Below are 26,461 nucleotides of genomic sequence, written 5' to 3' on the forward strand. Positions count from 1 at the left end.
GAGAAGGACGAGTTGTGCACTAAGATACCAAAATTATTTGATAAGTTAAACTTTGAAATTATAAATGCCTTCTTGGGCAAATATTTCCAGTAAGGAGCGAGACAGTTACCTTTTTTTTTCCCCCCCCTACAGTACCACGTAATGTAGACTATAAATAAATCAAACTTTACACACTGTGATATTAAGGGTACTGAAAGAAATGGATTGGCATAAAATAATCAGTAGATAAAATGCACAACTGTACTTTATCACATGCCCAGAGAGTCTTGCCTTGGTTCCTGTACAATGTCAGGAGGAAGGCTTGGAAAAGCCACTGTTTATGGACCTGTTTTAGTGATTTGGGCTTTTCCTGGATTTTCCTGGTTAGGATTTTCCTGGATAGGATTTTCCTGATTAGCACATGAGACAAGTTTGAAACTCAGCACACCGAACAGAACTCAGCACACCGAACAGGGTCTCATATCGAAGTCTTTAATTTTATTTCTGAATTGTAGGATTCTCCCTTAAATTAAGGGGGATCATTTGGATTATTTATGACCTACCAAATTAGTGGTTTGTAGCCTTAAAAACACACTGTCAAATCTTTACCAGAGCTACGCATAAGAAAAAGTACGTGGGGAAGGAAATAATTTAGCTTGTAGAGTCATTCATCCCTGAGTTTGGAAATAGCAGCATCCAGCTTAATTACCTTCACTTCCGCTTTCAAAGGATCAACTTGGTACGGAATAGATTTTTATTTCTTTTAAATGTTCAGCTCCTGTTGAGTAACCTAGGATGATTTCTGTCACTTTCTTTTTTGAATCCCCAATGATTTAAAAGCTGCAAAGAGTTTTCTTCCTCCTTCTGCTGCAGGAGTTTATCCGTTCCCTCTCACTTTCACTTTTGTGATTAAGCTAAATCACTGCCACTTTCTTATTCTCTCCCTCCCTCCTTTCCTCCCCCATACTTTTCTGACCACTGTCTTGCAGGGGCACTTCAAGCCCCTTGTCTGTCCCTATTGCCCCAACCCCGTCTGTCCTTTCTGAGCTGCTGTCACTTCTATGTGTCTTAAGTCCAAGATAGTCATACACATTGAGGAGGAGTTGCCAGATTCGGTGACATCCATCTTCAGAGACAGCGTAATCCGCTATGGTACTGGGTCAGGAGTATATAGTGTAATTACTATATAGCTGTATGTATAGCTTTTCAGGGTTTAATAGGTAAAAAGGGTAAGACTGTTCTTTGTCAGGCTGTATTGGATGCCGGTCTACAAATCCTCGTAGTTCAGTGTAGCTGCACAGATGGTGAAAGGTTTTGGCTTTATCGGGATGTTACGTGAAGATACAAAAAGCTTGCTCTTAATTCCTTGTAGAGTTCATCTTGCAAAGGACCCTCGGGACTTAACTAGAATGTGCACGAGCTCCCCCTGCTTTGAAAACACGTAACTAAAGCACGTAACCAAAGCGTAACCAAAGCTGGTAGAGAATCCCACTTACTCAGTGATTTTTAAGTGAGATCGCTCTACTCCGCACGTGCCTGGATCCACCGTCAGTACTCTGGTCGTCCGTGCGTTTCCACTCTGACCGATTTGTTCCTAGAAGTCCCGGCTCCCACACCATCTGTAGGTCTTGGTTTGCATCCAGCACGTTATTTAACAGCTGGTGGCTTTGAGGCGTCGGGGCCGACTGCTAGTTAATGTGCACTTGAGTTTTGGGGAGGGACGTGCTGAACTGCATTTTTGGAGCTGGCAGTTTCTCCCGGTCAATGGTTCCAGCGCGGCGTCGGCTGCGTAGGGGCGGGAGGGTGGTTTTGGGGTGACGGTAGAACCTGGAGCAGAGGTGTCGCGGGCTGGCTGCTGGTGGCAAATGAACGGTATTTTTGTAATCTGTAGCAGGTAATTAAAGCGCTGGGGAGCATGGGGATCCCAGAAGAGTTTAAGTATAAAAAGCTGTCTGTCTGATGCCACGGGTTTGGTTGTTCAGACTCGCAAGTTTTTAATTTGTTTGGGGAGCCAGTGGTTTCCTGATGCGGTGCTCCAAACTGGCAAGTCTATTACTCGATATTGCAGGGTGTGTTTTACGTTCAAAGCTGAAGTGAGTGCCCAGGAGATTAAAATCTAAATGCGAATTGAATAATCCATTTCAGAAAAACAAAAGCTATTATGACTGAACACGCTGTGATGCCTCGTCCTGTAGCCTTACTGCATCAGACCCGTTTAATGCCTTCAAAAGTTGAAAAATGGAATGTAAAATTAGTATGATATTTAGGGGGTTAAAAAAAAAAAAAAGAAGAAAAAAAAAGAAAAAAGAGGAAGATGAAGTAGGAGCGCTTTCAGCCCCAGGCCTCAGCACTGTCACTCCCCTCACACAGAGCCACCCTTATTTAACTATCTAACTAGGACCCAGTATGGATTCAGGGGTGGTTCCTCTGTTTGTTTGGGGTTTTTTTTGCTACCTGTGACTTCTTCCTTCCATTTGTGTCTGCTTGAGTTGGAAGTTTTCCCTATTATTTTAATCCAGCGTTCAGGAAAACCTGCAGCTCCCTTCCCGGTGATGGAGAGCGGGCGCTGGTCTGGGATGCCATGGGGGAAGCCACCGCTCAAGCGCCCTGTCTCGCACGACCCGTGTCGGACACCTGCCTCCAAGAAGAAATGACTGATGACCCTTTTGGAAAAAAAAAATTAAAAAGGCTCCATCCGTGCTGGGCAGGTTTATGGAAAACGCTGTGGTCTTCTGAAGCTGAGCATGCTTCAGGGGAGCAGTTCGTGTGGGCTGGGGACGGGAGCTGGGAGCAGAGCTCTTGGACACAGCTAACCTCCGTCTTGGTGGGACAGAGCAGCAGCGGAGGGTGGAAACGGCAGTGGCTGGCTGGAAGAGGCGTTAGCCATCTGGCTCTAAAACATCTGTCTTTGCCCGAAATGCCTCCTTTTTTCCATCTCCGAACCATGCTGGATGGAGAAAAGGCTACAAAAATGTAAAAAAGAATCCCCCCAAACCCATAAATATGGGGGAAAAGTATCCATTCACTGCAAAAGCAAAAAAAGGAAATAATTGTAATATTACCTCGCTTTTGCAAATTATAGGCTGGGGAGGGTTTAATTCATCATCATTGAGAAGTCCTGTGTGACTTTTTCAAGCACCACTCAGTAAAATAAAGCAAAACCCAACTGGTTTCTTTGCTGAATTCTACTTAGTTAGATGTCCAGGAAATCAGAAAAGCCGTGCAGATATTTTCAATTGTAGTTCCTCATTGTTTTGTTTTACTTCGTAAGCTTTTACATCACCTGAGCTGGAAAGATAAATGTCTGGTGGTGGGGGAGCAGGAAGCCCTTGGAGGAGAGATGGGCTTGATGCTCTGATCAAGAATCAAGAGAGCCTTGCCTCTCCGATCCCCTTCTTTCTGTGAGGTTGGGCAGGTCACCAGCTTGGCAGCGCTGGAGCACAGTCTATTTAGGTAGCGTATGAAATAGAAAATATTGTTCACAGGTGTTACAGTATTTTGGCCTGAGGGTAGTGTGATAATGTAGCACACCTGCCATGTGTCAGCAACTCGTGCAATTCCTTTTTTTTTCTTTTAATTTTGAATCAATTCTATTTTCTGTTCCATATCAGAGAATACGAACTTAAATGATCTGATGCCTGAAGCACACTCAGGCTCTGTAGCATTAAATACAACTTTTAAATAGCGAATGATGCACAGGGGGCCCCGGCGTGAACGCTTGGCTCCAGAGCAATTCAGAAATGTCAAAACCTCACATATATGTAACCCAAGTAATCAAAGTCACTTGTCTGCAGAAAATCAGGGTATGCCATTGAGGGCTCTTTCTTGCCTATTTAGTTGCTGAATGAAATATTTATCAATCAGTTGTAATCACAGCACTGCAGGCAGTTTTGTTGTGTTTTCTTTTGGCTGGATTTATATATTTTTTTTTAAATTGAAATGTCAAAAAGGTGAACTCGGGGGTGTTTCTATGCAATTCTCTCATGACCAGCATCTGTGGGATGCTGCAATAGTCTCCATTACTGGTTCCTTCATTTCCTTCTCCTCCTCCTCACATCTGCCCTGCCCCCCCCCAATTTCCTGTTGCTTCCCAGCATGCTTATTTATTGAGTTATTTGTCTATTATTTCTGCTCCCCCTTACCTTCCTGCAATCGAGTATTTGGGCGGATTAAAGCTTGTCGGTGGGCAGACGCCTTGCTGAAGTCTGTTATGAGTAGCAGTTTCTTATGTTTCTCAGGAGTCCTGCTTTTACCTTTTTTTTGGGGGGGGGAGGGGGGGGGTTGTATTTTATGTCGGTTTTTCTTTTTTCATGAATGAAGTAGCTGTCAGGCTTGGGTTTAATCACTGTGCTTTTCTATAGTTACACCCAGCACTCCCAGGCATGTGTGCGATGGCCAGCTTGTCGGGGGGGGAGGTTTCTCCTAGATGGGAGCCATCTGCAGGAACCGTGTCATGAACCCACATGGGTGGCAGTGGCCACGATCCCGCTTTTGGAGCTGGGGGATGAATCCTGGCAGTGGGAGATGAGGGGGGGCAGAGCCAAGCCACTGTTTTCTGCAGGGAAAGGTGCGGGGGCAACTGCACCCTGTGCGTGGAGACCTCCAAAGAGCATTTGGTGGGAGAATGCAGTTGCCTTCTTTCTCCAGTAAATCCATGTCTGCCCATGGGGAAAACTGCTTGGATCAGCAGGGTGGGAAAGACCAGCCAAAACAGGTTATGGTGGCCTGATTTTTCTTGTCCTGCTCAGAAATTAGGGTAGCCTTGGGGTGCTCTCGGTGATATGACCTCCAAAAGGTGATGTGGTGTCTTCAGCATGTCATTCGTGCTCTTTGTAAACCTTGCGTGCAGGAGGGGCAACAGAGATTGCAGTGATTCTGGGGTTTATTGTTGTGGGAAGCCACCCATCAAGAGAGCAAAACAGACCCGGGTAATTTCACTGAATCATAGAAATGAAAGGTAAACAGGAAATAAAAATGCTATCCTGCGCTTCCAGGTGCTCTGAAGCAGAAGCAAATATATGCATTTTGTGAAGTCAGAGTTGCCAACCCAAGTGGAAGGGGTAGCAAAAGCAACAAAATTTTAATTGCTTATGCTTTATAAAGTAGCAAACAGACAATTTTGCTGCTGCTGTTTATCTGTACATAAGTCACCAACGATGACTCCACACAGCTATAGATAGCCTCTTCTTGACTGTGATTATAGTTGATGCACCATCTACTGTAAATCCCACTTGATGCCAATCAATTTCTTGCTCCGCTGTTAGCAAATGCTTGATTACTTTCTGTCTGCAAGAAGCTTGTATGTATTGCAAGGCTCTCAGCAGCTCCCCTCTGTCTGTTCCCTTTCCCAGGATAAACAAATTCTGATAAACCAGGACAAGCTCCTTAAACCTTTTTCCACTGGTCACGTTTTCTAAACCTATTATTGTTCTTCCTGCTGTTGTCTTGGCATTCTTTAATGCCTATTTTTCAAAAAATATGAAGCCCAAACTGAAATACGGTATGCCACATACCTTCTCCCTGGTGCCGCAGAAGGCAGAACAGCTCCAGCATCATGTCACAGAATCACAGAATGGCCAGGGTTGGAAGGGACCTCTGGAGATCATCTAGTCCAACCCCCCTGCCAGAGCAGGGTCACCTACAGCAGGTTGCACAGGAACGCGTCCAGGTGGGTTTTGAATGTCTCCAGAGATGGAGACTCCACCACCTCTCTGAGCAGCCTGAAATTTGTCTTGCTTAACGCGTGACTTCAGACCCTCATGCTGCGTCATTCCTGCTGCCTAAGCCATAGGCAGCCCCCTCACTTTTCACTACTGATGTCCCCACTCCTGTTGCTGTTACCCTTACAGGAAGGTAGTAAGATTTGGCATATATATATAGTTTTCTGTCAGACTGCTTTTCTCTTCTTTAAGCCTGGTGAGGATGCCAGGAGCCTGCCCCAGCCTCCCCCGTGTGATGCTGAGCACAGATCGGGCACTCTCCCTTCACTGATGCTCGAAGGGCTGTGATTCCTCAAATCAATAAGTTCTCACAGGTTGTCATCATGCTACTGATAACTGTTCGCAGACTAGGGTTTGGGTTTTTTTGATCACTTGCACGCCTTTTTTTTTTTCCTTTTTTTTTTTTTTCCTTTTAATCATTTAAACTATTTCTGTGGTTCACTCATGAAAAAGTCATGTGGGGCTGTTTTAAAAGCCTTTCTAAAGATAGGCTCTGTCGTCTGTACTGCTTCCTTTTTATCAGCCTGGACAGATGCCCTGTCAGAGAGTGAGAGAGGCATTACACTAGTTTGATGTGAGTTTTTGATACATTCATGTTGACTGTTTGTTTTGGTTTTTTCTAATCTTGCTATTTTTACAGGATTAGAAATCCTTTAGCAGTGTACTCCAGCAACTTCTCTGGTATTAAAAATACGCTGTAATTTCTGGCTTTTCCTTCCCCACCTTCCTTTATAAGATCGGGTGCTGTGTTGGGTCTTTTAATTTTTTTTTAGACCTTACCTGGCCTCTCTGGCATCTGTGAGGAGGTGGTTAATGGCTGAGAGATGATTGCTGGTAGGTCACCAGGCACTGTAGGGACATTTCCAGTGGTTCCTGTTGACTTGAAACCGCCTGGCTTATTGATGTGTTTGCTCTGTTCGTCCCTTACTCCATCCAGCCTGTGCTTGCTCATCCTGCACGTCAGGTGAAAGATGCCCTGAGTATCTGGTCCTAGCTAGCTGCTGTGAAATGAGGCACTGAATAATTCAGCCTTCCCTGTGTTCACTAACAGGCCTGGTTTTCCTTCTAATGTATTTATAGACTCTTTTCTTATTGTTTGCCACATCTCTTGCTGATTGTAAGTCGCTTTGCATCTTAGTCTTCATTTCTCCTTTTATGTTGATGATGGTCTTTTGTGTTCATCCCTGAGTCATGTGTCCTTGGTGCTGCTTTGGTGTACGAACCCTTTTTGATATATATATCTCCCCACCCCCGTTATTTAAAAGTTTTTGAGGTTTCCTGTCTCCACGCTTGCTAGGCAGAGGATAATCTCTCCAGAACTACGTTTTCTTTTGGTGGTGATGCCAGAGAGATGCATGCGTACCTGGGGTGGGGGAGTTTTGGGTCTTTACGGGTAATTCAAGTCTGAAATGGCCTTTTTGTCCCTTCTGAATGGGGTGTCTCCTCCATCTCCTCTGGATTACATGATTCCTTCCTCAGACGTTGCCTCCATTTTTCCTCTTTCACCTTCATCAAGAAACTCTAAAGACATCGGTATTGTGTGCCTTACTAGGAAGCCAAACAGATATTTTAACTCATGCTAAGTTTTTCAATACCTCCAACCAGCCTTTTTTTATTATTGCTTATTAACAAAGAATCACAGAATGGTAGGGGTTGGAAGGGACCTCTGGAGATCATCTAGTCTAACCTCCCCACTAAAGTAGGTTCACCTAGAGCAGGTTGCACAGGAACGCATCCAGGCGGGTTTTGAATATCTCCAGAGAAGGAGACTCCACCACCTCTCTGGGCAGCCTGTTCTAGTGCTCTGCCACCCTCGAAGTACAGAAGTTTTTCCTCATGTTCAGGTGGAATTTCCTGTGTTCCAGTTTGTGCCTGTTGCCCCTTGTCCTCTCCACTGGGCACCACTGAAAAGAGCCTGGCCCCATCCTTATGACACCTGCCCTTTAGATATTTAAAAGCATTGATGAGATCCCTTCTCAGTCTTCTCTTCTCCAGCCTAAACAGAGCCAGATCTCTCAGCCTTTCCTCATAAAAGAGGTGCTCCAGCCCCTTGATCATCTTTATAGCCCTCTGCCAGACTCTTTCCAGTAGTTCCCTGTCCTTCTGGAACTGGGAAGCCCAGAACTAGAAACAGTACTCCAGATGTGGCCTCACCAGCGCAGAGTAGAGGGAGAGGATGACCTCCCTCAACCTGCTGGCCATGCTCTTTTTAATGCACTGCAGGAGACCATTGACCTTCTTGGCCACAAGGGCACATTGCTGGCTCATGGTCAACTTGCTGTCTACCAGGACTCCCAGGTCTCTCTCTACAGAGCTGCTTTGCAGCAGGTCAGCCCCTAATCTGTACTGGTGCATGGGGTTACTCCTCCCCAGGTGCAGGACCCTACACTTGCCTTTGTTGGACTTCATTAGGTTCCCCTCTGCCCAACTCTGTAGCCTGTCCAGGTTTTGCTGAATGGTAGCACAGACTTCTGGTGTGTCAGCCACCCTTCCCAGTTTTGTGACATCAATAAACTTGCTGAGGGTACACTCTGTCCCCTCATCCACATCGTTGTTGAATATGTTGAGTAAGACTGGACCCAGTACTGACCCCTGGGAAACACTGGTAATTACTGGCCTCCAACTGGACTCTGCGCTGCTGATCACAATCCTCTGAGCTCTGCCATTCAGCCAGTTGTCAGTCCACCTCACTGTCCACTCATCTAACCCACACTTCCTAAGCTTCCCTATGAGGATGTTATGGGAGAGAGTGTCAAAAGCCTTGACTGAAGTTGAGGTAGACAACGTCCACTGCACTCTCCTCATCTACCCAGCCAGTCATGTCATCATAGGCTATCAAGCATGTTTTCCCCTTGGTGAATCCATGTTGACCACTCCTGATAACCTTTAACACCAATCTGTCCTCCCTGAAGTCTCTCTCCCACACCTATGCTTGGGCCCATGGCTTGTTAAGATCTGTTAAGTCATTTAACTTGGGCCGTGCTGTGCTGGCGTGGTAGCAGCTCATCCTGATGCTTAGCACCTTTCTCCATTGTTTTTTCTCATGTCTCTCTCATCATTCCTTTTTTGACTTTCTTTTAATGTTTTTTTCCATGTGCTGAAGTCTAGTGTGTTTGTGTTTATGTTATATGTATGTGGTTAAGGTGCGATGCTAAACTCTCAGTATAGCCAGTGTATTTGTGAGTGAAAGGATAAGGGTTATACTTGCGGGGCTGGAGCCTCACAGCCGTGTTCGACAGATGGGGGGGTGAGTCCTCAAGCAGTTTGATGAAAACAGTTTATATTTCAAGCTGAGAAGTCAGTGTTCTGGCATGTATTCTTTTCTTGAAACATATATTGACATTTCTGTTACTGCTCGTAGCGGCAATATTGTTCTCCATATGCTCTTCTCATCAGCATCTCATCGTTATTGGATAAATATGTCTCTCATTATGCAGAACATTACTTTTGAAGTATGGAATCATTATTTTGTTATGTAACTCCCAAATTTGGACCTTTGCAGTGATTTATAACAATCTTCAGAAATTACAGTAATTAAAGGAGAACTTTCCACAAAGAGAATTAATTAGATCAAAGAAGCATTTAAATGTAAATCATTAATCTGTGCATTACAGGAAACAGTTAGTGGCTATGTATAGTTCATTTAATTGTACTTGGTTCAGTTTTGTTTTGTCATTACCTCACAATTTATTCGGAATTAATTTGCAATTTCTTCTGTAATGTGATTTCCGTTTGCTTAATATAGCAGATATTTTCACTAGCATTTATTTATATATAAATAAAGGTTTGTTAATGACTGCTGGGTTAATTAAAGTGCGGACTCTGCTGTCAATTAGCTGTGAATTTTGTTGCTGAGTAGATGCAGCCCAGGCGGTCTGTGCTCTGAGAAAGGGAGGCAAGGAGTCAAATAACTTGTTGGATGTATGGATCTATACAGTAGATTGTGACTGTCACTTGCTGGAGGGGAGCAGGTGACATACCCTGGGCTTTGCCTGCTCAGAGAGTTATTAGTAGAGGGCAACACGGTTTTGGTTCCCATATGGAGAAACGGAAATGATGTTCCTTAAGTCCATAGCAAGTAATTGGTAACGGAAGGGATAATCTCCCAAGTTGCAAGATGTTGGTAGCTGTAGGTAACGAAGACTTGGGCGTGTTGGAAGGTTTTAGGACGTAGGCTTTGCGCAAGCGGTTTGCAGGGTTTGCAATCCGTACGTAATGTCCTTACTTTGTATAGTGTAAGGGCGTGAAAAGATTTCTCTTCTGTGATTTGACCTCATAAAAACTTAATTTAAAATATGCCATGTAGTTTTTTGAAGGTGAGCTTTAATCCTGGACACTATATTAATGTTTATCGTCCCTTAATTATTCTTTTGCAGTACTCTCAGTTATATTTTAAAACTTTACACTGGTGAAAGTACAGACATTTTTAATTTAATTTTTAACTCTTCAACACAGATTAAAATAAGCTAGTTCTTGGCATATTTTTTTTTCCTTTAATCAAAACACTTGATTTTTCATTCTGAATGAATTCTGTAGCCAAATAGACCTTAGCCTTAGACTATCCAGTATTAGCAGCATCTGTGTTAGGTTTGGACTCAGCTAATCTTTTTGGAGTCTTTGAATATTGGGTTGTAAGCCAAAATTTAGCTATCCAAGAGCACATCTGGCTCGCATAGTATTACCTCATTTGTATAAGGTAGTGCTCTTGGTTTCTTTTCATTAGTTTGTTTTCTGTTTGCTGGAAAGGGGAATTTGATACAGGGGTTTTGCTGGCAACAGAAAGTTCAAGGAACTTCAGTGATTTCTTTCTTCCTGTACTGAAATTCACGTTAGAAGTCATGGTTTTGGTACATAGCGAGGTATAGTAAATAAACTAATAAAATAATAAGAAGAAATTCTTAGCAATTATGTGTGTTTGACAAATGCGTAGACAGTAGTGGCTGTTCTGTCAGGTTTGCTGCATACAAACAAAGGTAGAGTAATATTTATGTTGTTAAATTCTTTAAGATTACTGTTATTTCTTCCAATAAGTGAGTACCTCTTCCTAGAAGGATTGTTGTGCCATTTATAAAAAATGAAATGCTTTTAAATTTCTTTTGGATAAGCAGCTGTTTGCTGAGGAAGGTAAAACAAACCTATTGGTTTGCACTGAGAGGAATGTTGTTTCCTGCCTTGTAATTTAGGTATTTTCAACTTGCACTAGATGGAATGAGATAAATCTTAACAATACAGTCACCGGAGGAGTTTGGAAGAAATTGGACTCAAAGTGTGTTTGTTTTGCTTCTATTTATGTCTCTAAGATAACAGCGTGAAATCAATAGTATTTTGTTCTCAGTATTTGTTATTAAACATATTAGTATGCGTAGGGAAATAAAGAAGACATTTGGAAATGGGTAACCTTGGGTTAATTAAATCCATCTGCTGTCTGACTAATGACAGGAATATTGTATCCAGGGAATCACTTATGCTAAAAGATTTGATAACGCACAAGAAGTTTTCTAACAAAGCACTCTTAGAGCAAGCGAGGACTCATGTGTAACTGGAGAGAAAACCAATCCCAGAGAGTAACTCACAGGATTGTGGGGCTCTGCTTCATGCGGGAATGCCCCAGAAGAACTTGTGAACTGCATTTGTTGTTCCTTGAGGTGCAAAGTAAAACTTGTTTTCGTCTCATGCAACATGAAGTTGTGTTTTATGGGGCTAATTTAAATGTCTGTGTTTCCATGCTCACCAACAGCCAGGTTACAAACGTTCATTAAGAAAGAAGCTATATAGGGTGCAAAAATGAGCTTCCAGAGATGCAGTGGTGGCAGCCGAAGGAAGATAGGCTTTTGAGATTCAACTAACAATCTGGTCCTACGTAGATTAATGCCACAAGATACTTGGGGTGACTGTTTCCAAACAGCAAGTACGATAGTTGTGTTCTAGTTACACTGCTCTAACGCATATCGATAGGAAAAAAAATTTAAAAAATCCCAAAGACTTTGTACAACTTCCATACGTAACACTTTGTATTGATCATCTATACTGTTTGGAGTTGTTTTATTAATTATTTTATAGCTCTAAGTTAGGTTTTTGTTACTTAGTAATTCTCAGTTTCTGGAAAAGAAAATGAAGCACATATTTTTAAAAATTGAATTAATTATTTGATTAATTTGCATTTCATATCTTCACACACTTGTACAAAACATGGTTTCAGATTGGGTGGAAAAACTTACAAAGCTTGTAGAGACCTGAGGGCTTTCAAAGCAAGGCAACCATAATAGCATCCGATGAAGAATAGTTTATTCCATGTTGATCTGACAGATGGGCAAAACAAAACTCTGAGAGATTAACATTGTTCTGCAATTTAATTTTTAAAGCATACAAAAAAGAGTGGCTTAATAGAATTGAAAATGGAGGATGGGTTTGTTTGATCTACATCGGAGAAACTTGTTTAGGCTTCCTTCGTAGCCAGTCAGACGAAGTCGTGCTAGTATGTGATTTATCTCAGCTTAAAGCAGGCATCTAAAATAGGTCAGATGAATTGCTCTGAAACGTCTGGTTTTCTCCTCTGCGTTTAAAGTGACCATCCCAGCTGTGGACATCTGAAGCTTGATGAGATGAACGCCTTCCTGACGGTCACATTTTAAAAGACATGAGTTAATTATTGCTTTTTGCAGATGCCAAAGACAACTGTTTACGTGATGCATTTTAAAGAGTAATTTTGATATAACTGTGCCAGTCTGAGTGTAGAAATTTATGATGTATTCCTAAACAAGTGTGTCACACTTCAGTACTTTGAAAATGTGGCTTGAAGCATAAATCAGCATAAAGGTGCTTTGTAGTTCTGCTTCTGTGTTGTGCTGTTTTGGCGTGCAGGAGGTAGGAATGCGCCCCCCGTCCCCACACATGGTGCAAAAACTGAGTGCTGAGTGCTGGGCACTTTGCTGTGTTCACTCCAGGGCTCAGCCTTGAAAATCCACAATACATAAATGAGCTTGAAAATAGTAATTGGCCTCATTTAAAACGTTTTCTGTCAAGCAATGTCACTTATTAAACATTTAACTAAAAAAAAAAAAATCCTGTCATTTTTTTTGGTGCTCTTTAATAACCCTGTTTCTACTAGTAAACATTGTAGTGTACGCTAGGAGTTGACAGTGACTTCCTAGCAGATAAATTAGCAGATGTATATTCTGTGGAACTACTTACGATTACATAGTAGCTATGGTTACCAGGATAAAGAAATCGTGGCCTGATGATGAGCAGAGATAGATTGCAGCAGAATGTTTTGTTTTCGAGTTGCTTAAAAGCAAAATACTCAAGGATAAGTCCATGAGGACTAAGAGTGTACAAGCAACAAACAGTAAGAGCAGACTCTATTTACTGAACTGGCACAGTCTGCTTTTTCAAATAGTTGTTTTGATACAAAATCACAGTATTTTTTAAAGTTGGGGTTTGCTTCTATATAGTATGAGAATTGGGTGCCAACCACATATTTGTGATGAAACTATTTAATTGAAACAGTTAAGATTTTGATTGAGTATTGCTGATGTTTTCATTTTGGTTTAGTACTGGACTAAGTTAAATTCAAAAAGCCTTTTCACATCCAAGGAAAGTCATATTCACTTTATTTTAAATCTAACACTTAGAATGACTTAATAGACATATTTATCTCTTCTTTCGGATGCTCCAGCATTTAGAAAGAAAAGACAGAAATGTGGGTGCATTCAAGCGGGAAGGACAGAACTGTGCTTAAGAACAGTTGTACGTTTGCAGTGATGTTGGTGGGCCCACTCCAGATGTTTCTAGTGTATATGTTGCCTGGAAACATTAAAAGCGCTTGAGTCCATTTCCAAAAGGGAGTGCAGGTGTTGAGGAGTTGAAGCCCTGTTGAATTCAATGTAAAGAACAAAAGATATAATGTTTCCAAAAGTTTCCACAAAGTTTAGAAACCCAAACTGCGGTGAATTGTGTTGAATTTAGGGCCCTCAATCACACGAGCTTTTCTCGATGTGTTACTCTCGTTTTATGAATTATGAACTATGTAGAACTGTATGTCTGTACGTAACTTCAGCATAATTCCTATGGTGTCTTTATATTATAATGTAGAATAAGATTTTGTAGCAATGCAGTCTTCTTCAGAGTATGGATGGATTTACACCTGATCTTTTGTACCAGGGAAGCTTTCCAAGGGATCCTCCTTGGGCCAGTAATAGCCACTTGAGTTTTAAAGGCCAGACATACTAAGACTAAAGCTTTGTGCCTGATGTTTCCCCATTTTGTAAGCCTAGCCGTCAAATTCATGGCTACAAGACCATACTCAGTAGGTCACCTTGTTTTACAGAATAACCAACCATGACTACAGAATCGGGATCGGACTCCGAGTCCAAGGATAAAGAGCAGGATCAGCAGGAGAGCCCCGCGCAGCAAGGGGCGGCCGAGACCCAGCCACAGGACCAGCAGCAGCCGGACCAGCAGCAGCAGCCGAGCGACGAGCATCAGAACGCGCTTGAGCAGTTCTCGGCCGTGGCAGCCCACAGCACGCCGGTGAAAAAGGAGCAGGTAAGGGAGCCCATGCCCACTGTATCCAGCTAGCTACATGCCCACGTATTGCCTCTGGGAAATAACGAGCCTGGTGTGTTAGGAGTGGACATAGATTTTCAGATACGCGTGGGAGGCTGTTTGGTGTGATGCGGTAGATCTTTACTGGTTGGTCTTTCGCATTTAAAAAAAAAATATGTAAATAGTTCTCACAGTAACATTTTGAAATTCATGCCCTGCTCTGTTCTTTCATAGAATCATGGAATGGTTTGGGTTGGAAGGGACCTTAAAGATCACCTAGTTCCAACCCCCCTGCCATGGGCAGGGACACCTCCCACTAGACCAGGCTGCTCAAAGCCCCATCCAGCCTGGCCTTGAACACTTCCAGGGATGGGGCATCCACAACTTCCCTGGGCAACCTGTTCCAGTGTCTCACCACCCTCACAGTAAAGAATTTCTTCCTAATATCCAATCTAAATCTACCCTCAATTGCTTTGTTCAGCCACTGGCCCGATCTGATGCAAAGCATAGCACAAGTATTTTACAGAAAAGCCTTTCTTAAAACCATATACTGTTAGTTAAGCTACTTCCAGTGCTTAGATATAAGGGCAGTCTTATTAACTAAGCAAGAAACATCTTTGATTCCGTGTGTTAGATAGCAAACAGTGCCAATTTTTAAGACGCTGAAAATGTTTTCAGAGTTCATTTGTTCTTTGACACCTGCTGAAAACTGATTTCATGCTTGCTTGTCTGATGTGTGAGCCATGAAAAATCTGTGGTCCCTTAAGCTTCTCAGAGTTCTGAAATGACTGCATTAGAATTACTTTAACTTTTCATGTAATAGGTTTCAGAAGAGCTATATCACATGCTTTTCCTTTTGGTTCATTGTTGCACTTATTAAATTTGCGGAAGCTGGCTTTCTTTTTCCCGTTAATAATTTCCAGTCAATAGGATTAACAGGCATTGTTCTTCATGGGTAAGTGACACACAATTAATGAGGTACCTGCAAATTGCATCCCTTAGCTCTGTAAGGCTGTGACCCCCATCTGATCACATTCGCCTTTGAAGAGTGGAATAAGTTGGTCTAACTCCTCCTCTCCTCCATCCGTTAAAAAAATCAGGTTGCTTGAATTGCGGTCCTGTTATTTTACCTAGTTGGGAGACTTTGCTGGTGAAGCAAGCAGATGCCAGGTGTTACTTAAAATCAGTGTGAGTGCTCCCGTAGAAGCTGTTTGGGGCTAGCTGTGGTCTTGGGTTTTAAGCTTTTGTCCACAGAGATACAGCCCAAACTTGCTGTTGGTGGGGAAAAAATGGGCGTGTAAGCAACTTCAGATAAAAACAAAATATCTTTGTGTCTTCCTGGTTTACGGATCCATTACCTAAATGGTTGGGACGACAAATGTTTCTGGGACCAAATTAAAAGAGGTGTCATGTCTGAATTCTAATATCTCAAGAGGTAGCATAGCAGGGCAGGATTTCTGATGTTTGTTGCTGTTGAAGATCAACCATTGGAAGAACTGCTTTTTTTTTTTTTTTTGATTGCTAACCATTTTTACCATTGATAAACCCTGATCAGGCTCATTTCGTGCCCACCAAAGACCTCTCTGCTCTTGCTCCCACATCCACCAGGTATGCGTTAGGACAATTTTGGTCTCTGAAATAGATCAGAAATTGCATGTAGTTAGTTTGGGGAAAAGAGGCAGGGCTGTTTCTCCAAAAGAGAAAGGTGCTGCACAAACTGGTCATTAATTTAAAGTACAATCCTAGGCATAAATATTATTAATTTAATTCTTCTTCTGTTAATTTAAATCTTCGGTAATCTTTCCACCCCACGTTTCTTTTCATCTTAAACCAAACAAAACAAACCCCAAAATAACCACAACAGAAAAAAAAAATCCCTTAGGCACCAAACCTGTGCATCTGTGTTTACGGAGCTGTGAGTTTGGAGACCTGAGATGCTCTCGTGTGTTGTGTGATCCCTTCTTTTCCCAAAGAAGATCACCTGTGAGACGGTGTCTATAGATGCCTTGATAGAAGAACTGGGTTAGTGAAGGGATATGCGAGACCTTTCCGTTGAGATTACTAGATTGAATCCAAAAGTCCCTATTGCAAGATGGCTGCCAGATCCAGCTGCAGTGATCTGCCCAGTATATTTTGTAGTGGCTTGAGTGTCTGTATCACAGGAAAGAACCACTTAATGCAGCACTAAGACAGAGCTGTGGGCAATGGTGTCATTAAGAAAGCCAAAAACTGGAGGAGTAATGGGGATCATTCTCTCTCTTGCTGTCTGTAATCACAGTGAGAAAGTTGATGGGTTTTGCTGTTGCTCGTATGAGAGAACCTTGGGAAGAAAGATTTAAGTTACCGATCCATGACAGTGACTTTTTGTTGCCATTCTATACACATAAAAAAGAACATTTTAATGAAGATGAAAAGGCTTCTTCGTGTTGAGATCAGCAGTTACCACAGTCCTTTCTATCAGGTATAATAATGCAATCTTCCTATCTTCCTGCCTTCCTAGCTCGTTGAAAATGAGCACGAAGGCATCGCATGGGTTGGGCGCTGACATTTCTGAGCAACTATTGTAAGTAGATGAGATTCATGAGTTGTGCAAGCTTGGTAATATCACTTCATACCCCAGTGAGCAGCTGTGAAGCGTCAAAGATTGTTACTGCTGAATCCTGTGACTTCAGAGGCTTCCTTTGAGAGGGGGTCCAGCTTCGGAAGGGGTTGAACATACTGTCTCATAGTAAGGTATAGTAATACAGAGATCGAGATGAGGCAGCTTATGTTCAAAAACTACAAACCCTGAAGCACCTTGTGCTCCATTAGAGTTGAGTCCATGACACTGAAAATACTGCAGAAATACAGCACAGAGGTGTCTTGGGGAAGAATTTGGGAGAAAATGGAAGTATGCTTGCAGAGTTCAAAATAATTCACTGAGTACATGGGTTTTTCACTGGACGCTTTTTTTTTTTTTCCCCAAGATACCATGATGTCAGGTTCCTTTAGGAAGAAAAGGCTTAATACAGTCTGAAAGCACCTCAGTGCCTGAACATGTCAGCATAGTTTGGAGGACCTTCTTTAATAGTTCTTGGCATGTTTTGTTCTCCAGACGAATGAGAGAAAATTCTTTGTATGACTTTAACCTAGACACATTCCCCTGATCTTAATGTAGACAGGAACCTTAACAAACAAAATAACCTCAGTACTTTATTTAAAAAAGATGTTTACAAATAAGCAAATGTCTGCTGTAGTCTTGAGATACCGAGTGTCTTCATGAAGGAAAACAGTCACCAGTCCATTAGGATTCACAGAAATTGTTTGCAGGCTGAAGATGGTTCTCAAATGTACGTGGCTGCTGGGTGCCCTTGTTGTTGTGGGGTTTTCTCTCAAGCAGCTTTCTGATTTTCTTGAAAAAGATTAATTCCATGCATTTGGGGTTTTTTGTTGGTTGTTTTTTGTGGGGGTGGAGTGTTAACTCTCACATGAGAGAACTAATGAGCCACTGGGTATGACTATATTTTTTCCAGCCCTGGAATGACTTTTGCACCAACACATGTGCACCTCCCATGGCAGATTTCTTTAACAAAACATATGGAAATCATCAAAGAGCCCCTCTGCCCATCAGCAGCAGTGTAGCTCTTCACAGACGCTCTAACAGGAGACATCTTCAGGCTTGCTTTCCTCTTGGTACAGTAGGTTGGACCACTTGCCAGCTGGCCGGGGTTGCGGTAGAGGGATAGCTGGCCTCAAGCCTTGCTCTGAGCCTGGGAGGACTCTCCCCCTTCCTCACAGCTGCTGTGAGCGTTAAATGCTCAGCGAACAGCTAATCCGCTGCCATACATTGTGCCCTTCATCTCCCGCCAGCCTTCGAGGTATGAGAGGACCTTGACGTCCAGACGCAGAGCTGGTGTCCAAGTGCTGGAAGGAGAAAGTCCTCCAGTGCTGGAGCTAGATGGGGGAAGAGCCGGTTGGCGCAGGGCTGCCCCTGGGGAAGAACATCCACGGCTCAGGGAATGAGGTGGATTTTGAAAGCAGCTTTTGTGTTGCTTTTTTATCTCTCTGGTCCCACTTCCTTCTAGTCTCCCCACCCAGGGAAGCCCGGGAGACCTTCGACATGTCCTCTCTCGCAGGGAAAGGAGGAGTGTGGGTCTTACCTCACCTCTTTGCAGTTTGCTGGGGCTTTGATGGGAGCTGGCACTGTTGGTAGAAGAGCCAATTCCAAATTCCTCTTTCCCCCATTCACCTGAAGGTGGAGCGGAAGTTTATGGCTTGTTTGTATGAAATCCCTCAGGGAAAGTTCCCTGTGATTTAGTGCTACGCTGTTGTTGCTGCTTATACGATGCAAGGTTGTCCTGGTCTCAAAGCAGATTAAAGCTTTTGGACGGATTTGCTCCATTCTCATGGAGGTTTATTATATACAGTGAATGGAAGCAGACTTGGAGGATTAATTTACAATATATTTCCAGCAATGCTTGTTGCGTATTACACTGAAATCATTCGGAGCCAAAACAGTTGTGTTGTTTTTTTTTTTTTTTCCTTGTAGTGAGATAACGGAAAGATTTATTATTTTTTTTAATTATTTTTTTTTTTAAATTTCATTTAAGCTTCAGCTTAGGTATTACTGCACTCCTGTTGAGGTTTTGTTTGGAGACTATCAGGGGCATAACTGATGAGAAAGGTAATGACTGCGGCATAGTGCTGTTGCTAGGAAGGGTGAAATGCTGTAGAACTGTTCTGGCTTTCATCTAGTGCCTTGGAGAGGACCACGGGCTGTGCTGCATCGCGGCAACTCTTCAGATGGTCTGACCCTCAGATAAACCCCAGCAAAAGTAACCACTGTTGTTTCTTCTCTCCCCTTTTCCCTGCAGTATATTTGTCTTTCAAGTAGCACGTACTTCTTGCCAGCTTGAGGGACTTATCGGGCATCTGTGGAGAGCAAAATTCAGCCTCTCATCCTGCAGTTATCATCCATTAGCCGGCCGGCTGCACATAAAAGTCGTTTAACCCCTCACTTCCATCCTGTTTGTTTAACCCTTTGCTCAGGCGCCTGGGGAGCCTTTCGCTCTCCCAGGCACGTCAGCATCCCCCTGTGAATTCACACTGTCATGGGGGGGGAACCATCCCCTCATTCAGGGGACTGTTTTGGCACTGAGAGTGAAATTAGTGCAAACCGGATGGTCTTTTCCTATTCTGTATGACACCGTGGAAGCATCATAGTATTTGATGGGTACAGGACTTAAAAGTAATATCAAGAAACCCTGGGAATATATGTTCACCACAATGTTTACCAATTATTCAGCATTCCTATCAGACCAAAAGAACAGGTCCAAGAAGTCCAAGTGGGATTTTGTACCTATGGAAAAAGTAGAAGCCTAAAGTATTTTCATGCATGCCACTCCTTCGTGGGGCATTTTGGATGTACATTTTGGGGTGAGAAAGGAGGACTGGGAGGAATATGGGGAATATGGGAAATCTTTTCAATAGAGAAAGAAGACTCTGTCCTGCATCAGGGGCTTTCTCATCCAAGCCCCACACTAGGCTCACTTAAATGCTTGGGTACAGGGTGCATAGTGCACTGCATTGCGTGATTGATTTATCTCACTTCAAAACGTATCCTTCTTTCTCTTTATAGGCCACAGACAAAGAACAGGAGTTTGCTGCTGCGAGTGCAAAACAGCTGGAATACCAGCAGCTAGAGGACGACAAGCTCTCTCAAAAATCATCATCTAGCAAACTTTCCAAGTCTCCTCTAAAGATCGTGAAGAAACCGAAAAATATGCAGTGCAAAGTGACACTCCTGGATGGATCGGAATATGCATGTGAAGTAGAGGTAAATTACATTTTGTCTTCTTTTTTGTGTCCTGTCTAGAGGAAAATATTTGAAACGAGATTCCTAATTTAAGCAAAAGAATGAATGGCCTGATATTTTGCCGGTGCCAAGCACAGATATGCTTCCGTTGTTTTCTCTGGAGGTTGAAGACGTTGCACAGATTTGAGCTGGAGGAGAGATCATGAGCAGGCCCTGGAACAGCCAGAGACTTTGGATTAATTTCATATTGGCGCATGCCACAACAGAATGCAGAAAATGAATTACGGGCAGCAAAGCCCATAAACAAAGAAGGATTTGGTTCCATAGGGCTTCTCTTTTCCTTGGTACTCTGCTGAGTCCAGACTCATGTTGAATCACTGTCCAAACAGTAATTCTGACCATCGTGAGATTAGCGGGGGCATGAGAGACACCCAGGGGAGGCATGGGTGCAAATAGCGATGAGAGTGGTGAGTTTTATGTGCTTCTCCATCATGTCTGTGAATCATAACTGTGTCTGAGTGTTACTGGCAGAAAGTTGCTGGTGGTTTTCTGTAAGGAAACTTGCCTTCCCGGCTGGGATTTTGCCAGAAGCCTACTTTTGGGAGGGATGTTTTTTGCTGCACTGTCACTTAGGAACCAGGCTGTGCCTGTGAGCAAACCTGTGCTGAGAGGATGCCTTGCCTTCAACTCCAGAAGGCCATGGAGAAGCAGAGCGTGAGCGAATTCAGCATCTCATAGTGGACATGAGCAAATTCAGCAGCTCAGAGTGGACCCATTTCTCCATTCACCCTCACCTGTCACTGAAGTGGTCTTTGGGCAGTGGACCAGCCCACCCTGAGCCTGCTGTAGGTCAGGAGGCCACAAGGAGCGGCCGGGAGGGGGAAGGATGTGTGTTTGAGGGCTCAGCAAAGCCAATCCTCCTTCAGGCAACCACAGGGTATGGCAGAGAAGAAAAGCCAGCTGGGGAGGATGGAAGAGCTTAAAGGTAGAGATAGGATAGTCTACAGGCTTGAAAGGGGAACCCGCAGGAACACGAAGAAGAAGAGAGGGTGGAGGAAAGGAGTATCTGACTGAGAGCCAAATCCTGATAGCTTTACAATCAGATTGCGCAGCCCTTGCATCCTCCAGCTGCTCTTGTTTTAAGCGCTTTGGAGGGTGGCAGGTGAGGAGGAACTTTTTATTTAACCGCATCTTTACGGTTTGTGCCAAATTTTTCTGTACTAACACAGGAGCTGTGATTTTATTGCTCTTACAGCACCTTAACAGTCGTGCTGTCGAGTATCATTTAGTTTCACTGGCCAAGTCCCATGTTGTTTCCTTCAGACTAGCAATAGCTGTCTGGCCACATACTTTGTGACTATTAAATTGTCATTTCTTGACCCGCGGTCCCAGTTTTGTCTGTCAAGAGTAGCGTGCAAACCATTAAGCTGTAAGAATGACTGTACTGGCTTTGATGGAAAGAGTCAAACTTGTTTCAGCTTTTGCCATTTGATTGTAAAATGTGACTCACTTTTTGGAATACAGTCCAATCAAGAAAATTTTACCAAGTAGGATTTCTATGGAAATCTTGTCTAACAGGCTGAGCTTTATGAGAATATGAGATGGAACAGAAAGGGGGATTTGTTGTGTTAGACTTCCACTTATGCAAAAAAAATGCTGTGAATAATACTTTCTTTTAGGAAGTTTTACACTCAACTTGGACTCAATGTTTGAGTTGAAGTGTCAAAATGCTAGCGTATAGAAGCCATCACGTTTTATTCCTTGTCAGATTTCTCTGCTTTGCAAGTTCTGGATAGCTCTTGAATAATGTCCAATATAAATTTTGTATGTGTTTTTTGTACTTACACTGCTGAAATATTTTGAAGTTGTATTGGCTGTCGTCAATAATCACTTTATCTACTTCTAAGATGGTTAGACTTCCTAGGCAGAATGTAATATCAATGAGAATAGAGCTTCTAAAAGCTTGAATCCTCAAATGACAAAGCTACGATGATGAGCAGACCATTGGGTGCATTGAAACAGAAGTTTGGAGGCACAAATATTTCAGGGAATAGTTTAGAAGGCACAAATATTTCAGGAAAGAAGTGCAACTGGAGTGATGCATGTGTTTACATACCTTCAGTGGACAATCCAGACTTTGAATCCTTCCTAGGTGGTATTGTCAGCCTATTGTGTGTATTGAGGATGCAACTGCAGGTACCTCTCAGGCACAGCCCACTCTGGCCACTGGGAATGCTTGTTAGATCCCCAGGGGATTCCACTTTCCATGTGCCTAAAGTTCAGCTACAGCAAAGGATGCTGTGTCCAGCCAAACGAAATGATGTGACTTTCACTGTGCTTTTTCTCCCAGGGAGAAAAAGTGTGTATAAAGGGAGTTAGTAGGGCAGGGAGACGGAGGTTCTGTCTCAAGAGACATCTCGGTCTCTTGTAGGAGGCTGAAGGTGAAGTTCTCCTACAGGAATTTTGCTTAATAACAAAAATTCTGTGGCTGTTTCACAGAAACTCAGTGCTGCAGTGTGAGAAATAATCTCACATTTCAGGAAAATGCTACTATATTTTAAGGATCACCTACAAGTGAATTTACTGTATCCCTTTAAACTGGGGGGGAGGGGGAAGTGTAATGAAAGACCTAACAAATTATGGAGGTCATTAAATTCCCTGAGATGAATTCCTTAAAAGAAAGAGAATAGGGACAGGCAACACACGGCAATCAAATATTTAATATTTCCTTGTGTTTAACCCATTTAACTACATCTTTCGATGTGGATGATGGCCCAGGGTAGGGATGTGACAATCGGTGGATGTGAGTCAGAAATGTCAGCCCATGCTGCCAGCTCCGTCTTCCATCTCTGTCTATGTGTCATGCCTCTGCCCACGGAAGGCTACAAAGCAGTGTAATCTAGAAGGAAGAGACACTTGGAAACCTAATTTTGAGCTAGAATAGTAGCTCCGTCAGTGAATCTTGCTTGATTTGGATGTGGGCCAGATATTTATCCCTCCAGAATTGCATTCCCTAGTCTGGGAGTTGGGGATCATTATAGAATCCATCAGTTACTCTATAGAGTGTTTTGCGAATGACAAATGCTTTTATATACATTAAATATTAATATCATTTAAAGGAGCTTATTGCTCTCAAGTAGAGCGCAACCTACAGCTTATCAATTATGTGTTCATCCAGTTAATGACCTGACAGCCAAAATCGCATGTACTCACAGATTGAGATGCTTCTGAGGCAGGTTTGGTTAATCCATTATCCCCTTGGTGTCCTGTGTTTCAGAAGCTCCTCTTCCTTATTCCATATTTGATGGTGAGCATCTTTACTGCCTTCTGCTGTATTTTTCAGTCTCTCTCACGTCCAGTACTTTGCATTTGTGACACCAAGACTTTTTCATATTGTATGAGATGCATCTACAGGGGAAAATGTCGCAGAGGTAACTTCAAAGATGAGGTTAACAGTGGTTCATCTAATGTAGTATCCTTTCGGTGAAAGGATCTTAAGCAAACGCCAGATAAAAGCTTTCTCTTAGGCCCTGCAGTGTTACTGCCTGCATGCTGTATCTGTCCTGACCCAGAAAGTCTTTCATGCAGTAAGACATTACAAGCCAAAACCAGGTTAAGTAGGTAACCCAACCTGTTCATTCATCCTCCTCCAAAACCATAAACCAGAAGCGTTACCACCTGTACCCTCACTGCCACTCTTGTCTGGGAGCCTACAGATGGTAGCGGTGGGCTTATTTAAGAAGGGTGCTTCCTTTCAGAGGTGGGATGGCCACCTAATGGTGTTTTGCCTGTCTGGGGACAGCTGTTGGCTTTTGGAGCAGAAGTATTTGCTGTACGCTGACATCGTCCCTGGTACTCTATCAAAGAAAAACAGCCTCAGGGTCACCAAGTGGTTCTCCCACGTCGTGAAGAAGCTGGAGGTTTATAATGGGCTCTCAGTCACAGAAGTCAACGCAGTCTGCTCAGAGGGAGGCTAAGCGGTGATTTCCACCTAGATTTCCACCCCTGCTGGAAGCGGTTCTCCTTCGGCTCGTTGTTGGCCCTCTCCCAGCCAGCATCACGATCAGAAAGGCTCTTTGTCAAAAGGGACAAGTCCACAGCTGGGGCTAAAATTGCACTGCAAGGAGGATGCTGAAGACTTCTCTGTTCAGCAAGCTAGATCCGTACTTTGCATTTGTTGGTTTGAAGAACCAAAGATAAAACCAGATGCAAGATTTCAAATCGATTTGTTAAAAAAGATATCATTAAAAAAGACAATAAATGCTCTAGTTCAGGTTTTTCCTGATACAAGAAAACAAGCAGAAATAACTTATTTCTGGGTTCTTCCCACTTTAAGTACGGGTTTTCAAGTGATGTAGTACAATTATGCTGTTTCTAGGATTTATTTCCCTCCTCTTTTCTCTCTGCCCCAACTCAATTTTCTATTATCTAGACTACTGCATTTTAATTAAAAGATGCAAGTGGAACCAGCTGTCATCCTCTCCCTTACATGTAGCCTAATTTGAAGTGTCTTCCTAAAACAGGTTGGAATTTGCCTTCATCATTTCTGCTCTAAACATATACAAGTTATTAATCGCAAAGTGAGATCAGAAAGCTATAACATAATCTGTCTGAATAAGTGGTAAAATAATTAGATTTCATTTTCAAAGGCTCAGCTGTCTGAGCCCATTGGTAATTTATGCTCTTTCTTCGTTCCTCTACCGCTCAGACTTTCTTATCGTGCAGGACACCAGTAAATGAAAACAAATGTTTCCGTGGCAGCCTGTCTGTGGCATCTCTGCAGCCCTACATCAAACGGAGTGAGTTGCCGAAGGATTCAGATGGGCTGCAGAGCACATGGAAAGCCGACGTCTCAGAAAGCATCACTGGTATCCCCTCTTCTTGGTGGGTGGGGGTCAGCTGAGGTAGGAGGGGAGTGGTGAAAAAGCACTGTGTTTGGTGGTTTTTTTCATCCAGTTTTCTCAGTCGTGCTGCCGCCGGGACCTGGGCAGTAGTTGTGTGTCCTGTAGCCGCTGCTGTGCCTTTGTGATGAACCTCTGGTGGCTTCCTCCCTGATGGAAGACCCCATTTTCCGGATGGGTTTCCCTGCATCCTCAGGTGGCATGGTTGAGTTGAAATGGTGGGAAGTTTTATTTCCACACATTTGAAACCAGGGTTTATAATATGGACAGAGGCAGGCTGGAGTGAACAGGTCCCTTTCAGCCCTGCACAAGTATGTGCTGAAACTCCTTTTTGGAGATCAAATGGACATGAAATATATGGATTCTCAAATAGGATGGAGTATTCCGTTTTGCAGGGGAACGCCTGGCCCCCTTGCCCCCCTCCCCACGCAGTGTCCCAGCTAGCCCTTCCCCAGGAGCTGTCTCGGCATGGACCTGCCCGCTGCTTTTGCACGGGAAGTTTAATAATGTTGAATTTCTCATCCATTTTGAGGTAGGCTTTAAGGTCAGGAAGGAAACCTCTGTAATAAGATGCACTCTGCGTTCTGAAGGATACAGTTTCAGTTACCCCCTGCGCGTTTTAATTGTTTAATGGATTCCACACAGTCTCTTGCAAATGGCTTTACATGTGAAACTGATTACGGAATGCAAGAGGGAATTTTTTTTTAATAAGTCTTTTCCTTTTGACCTACTCGTTGCTTACATTTCAGTTAATTTAATATGAAGAGCTTTGGTTTAGGTTTTTGTTCCTTCCTCAGGACGTGTTTCAGTAAATGCGACTGGGTTGAGATGCATCGTCGTCATTACACAGAATGCTTTCTGTCCCCAGACCCGCTAATTAGGGATGACTTAGATTAGCCAGGGGATTCAGTTAAGATCTATGTTACCTGACACATGTCAGTAGGAGTCTCAGTATTGCCTGAATGTGTTCCAGCTGAATAGAGTTAATACACAACTCTTCTGGCTTTCTCTTTCCGAACACTGCGTGCAGCTTTTTATGAGTTAAAATACTTGTCAATTCAGGAACCATAATGTCCTGGAAATCGATACCGATGCTGTCAGCTCGTAATAATCAACTGAGAGGCTGAGCAGAAAAAGGCTTTTTGCTTCAGTTTGGTAATTGAAACAAAATAAACGTGTTAGGGCTACCTTTTTAGTGTTTTTTATTTTCTTTTTTTAAAGGTTTTTCACTGAAGGTAAAGAAATCTAAAGTTAAAAAAAAAAAAAAAAAAAAGTCACTTCAGGTTGAGCCAAGCATTTTGGAAGTGCCACAAGGCAGAGGGAGGATGCTGGTGTGGCACTAGTGGGGCTGGAGCATTTCCTCCTCGCCAGGAGAGGCTCAGCCCCTCCCCTGCCCCCCCCGCAGCTCCTCACAGCTGGGAACATCTGGGCTGCCTGGTAATCAGGGAAAAGGTCTCTTGTAACGTTGGAAGGAAAACACACCTAAGCAATTAGACAGCTGGGGTCTCTTGTATTTCCTCCAG

At 43.1% G+C, this 26,461-nt stretch overlaps 1 protein-coding gene across 50 annotated transcripts in view; it reads left to right on the plus strand.

The window, feature by feature from the left end:
• Positions 1-26,461, plus strand: part of EPB41L3 (erythrocyte membrane protein band 4.1 like 3) — a 149,623-nt gene that overhangs the window by 67,198 nt on the left and 55,964 nt on the right. For 36 of the 50 annotated variants that reach the window (XM_074576711.1, XM_074576715.1, XM_074576701.1 and 33 more), the window contains exons 2-3: positions 14,026-14,243; positions 19,861-20,058. In XM_074576711.1, the coding sequence (XP_074432812.1) occupies positions 14,037-14,243; positions 19,861-20,058 (405 nt within the window). In that variant the 5' untranslated portion in view covers positions 14,026-14,036. The remainder of the gene's footprint in view (positions 1-14,025; positions 14,244-19,860; positions 20,059-26,461) is intronic. The other 14 variants (XM_074576729.1, XM_074576751.1, XM_074576722.1 and 11 more) reach the window with 1 other exon arrangement.

Source organism: Larus michahellis, chromosome 2, assembly GCF_964199755.1.
Source record: "Larus michahellis chromosome 2, bLarMic1.1, whole genome shotgun sequence".
In the NCBI taxonomy this organism is placed as follows: domain Eukaryota; kingdom Metazoa; phylum Chordata; class Aves; order Charadriiformes; family Laridae; genus Larus; species Larus michahellis.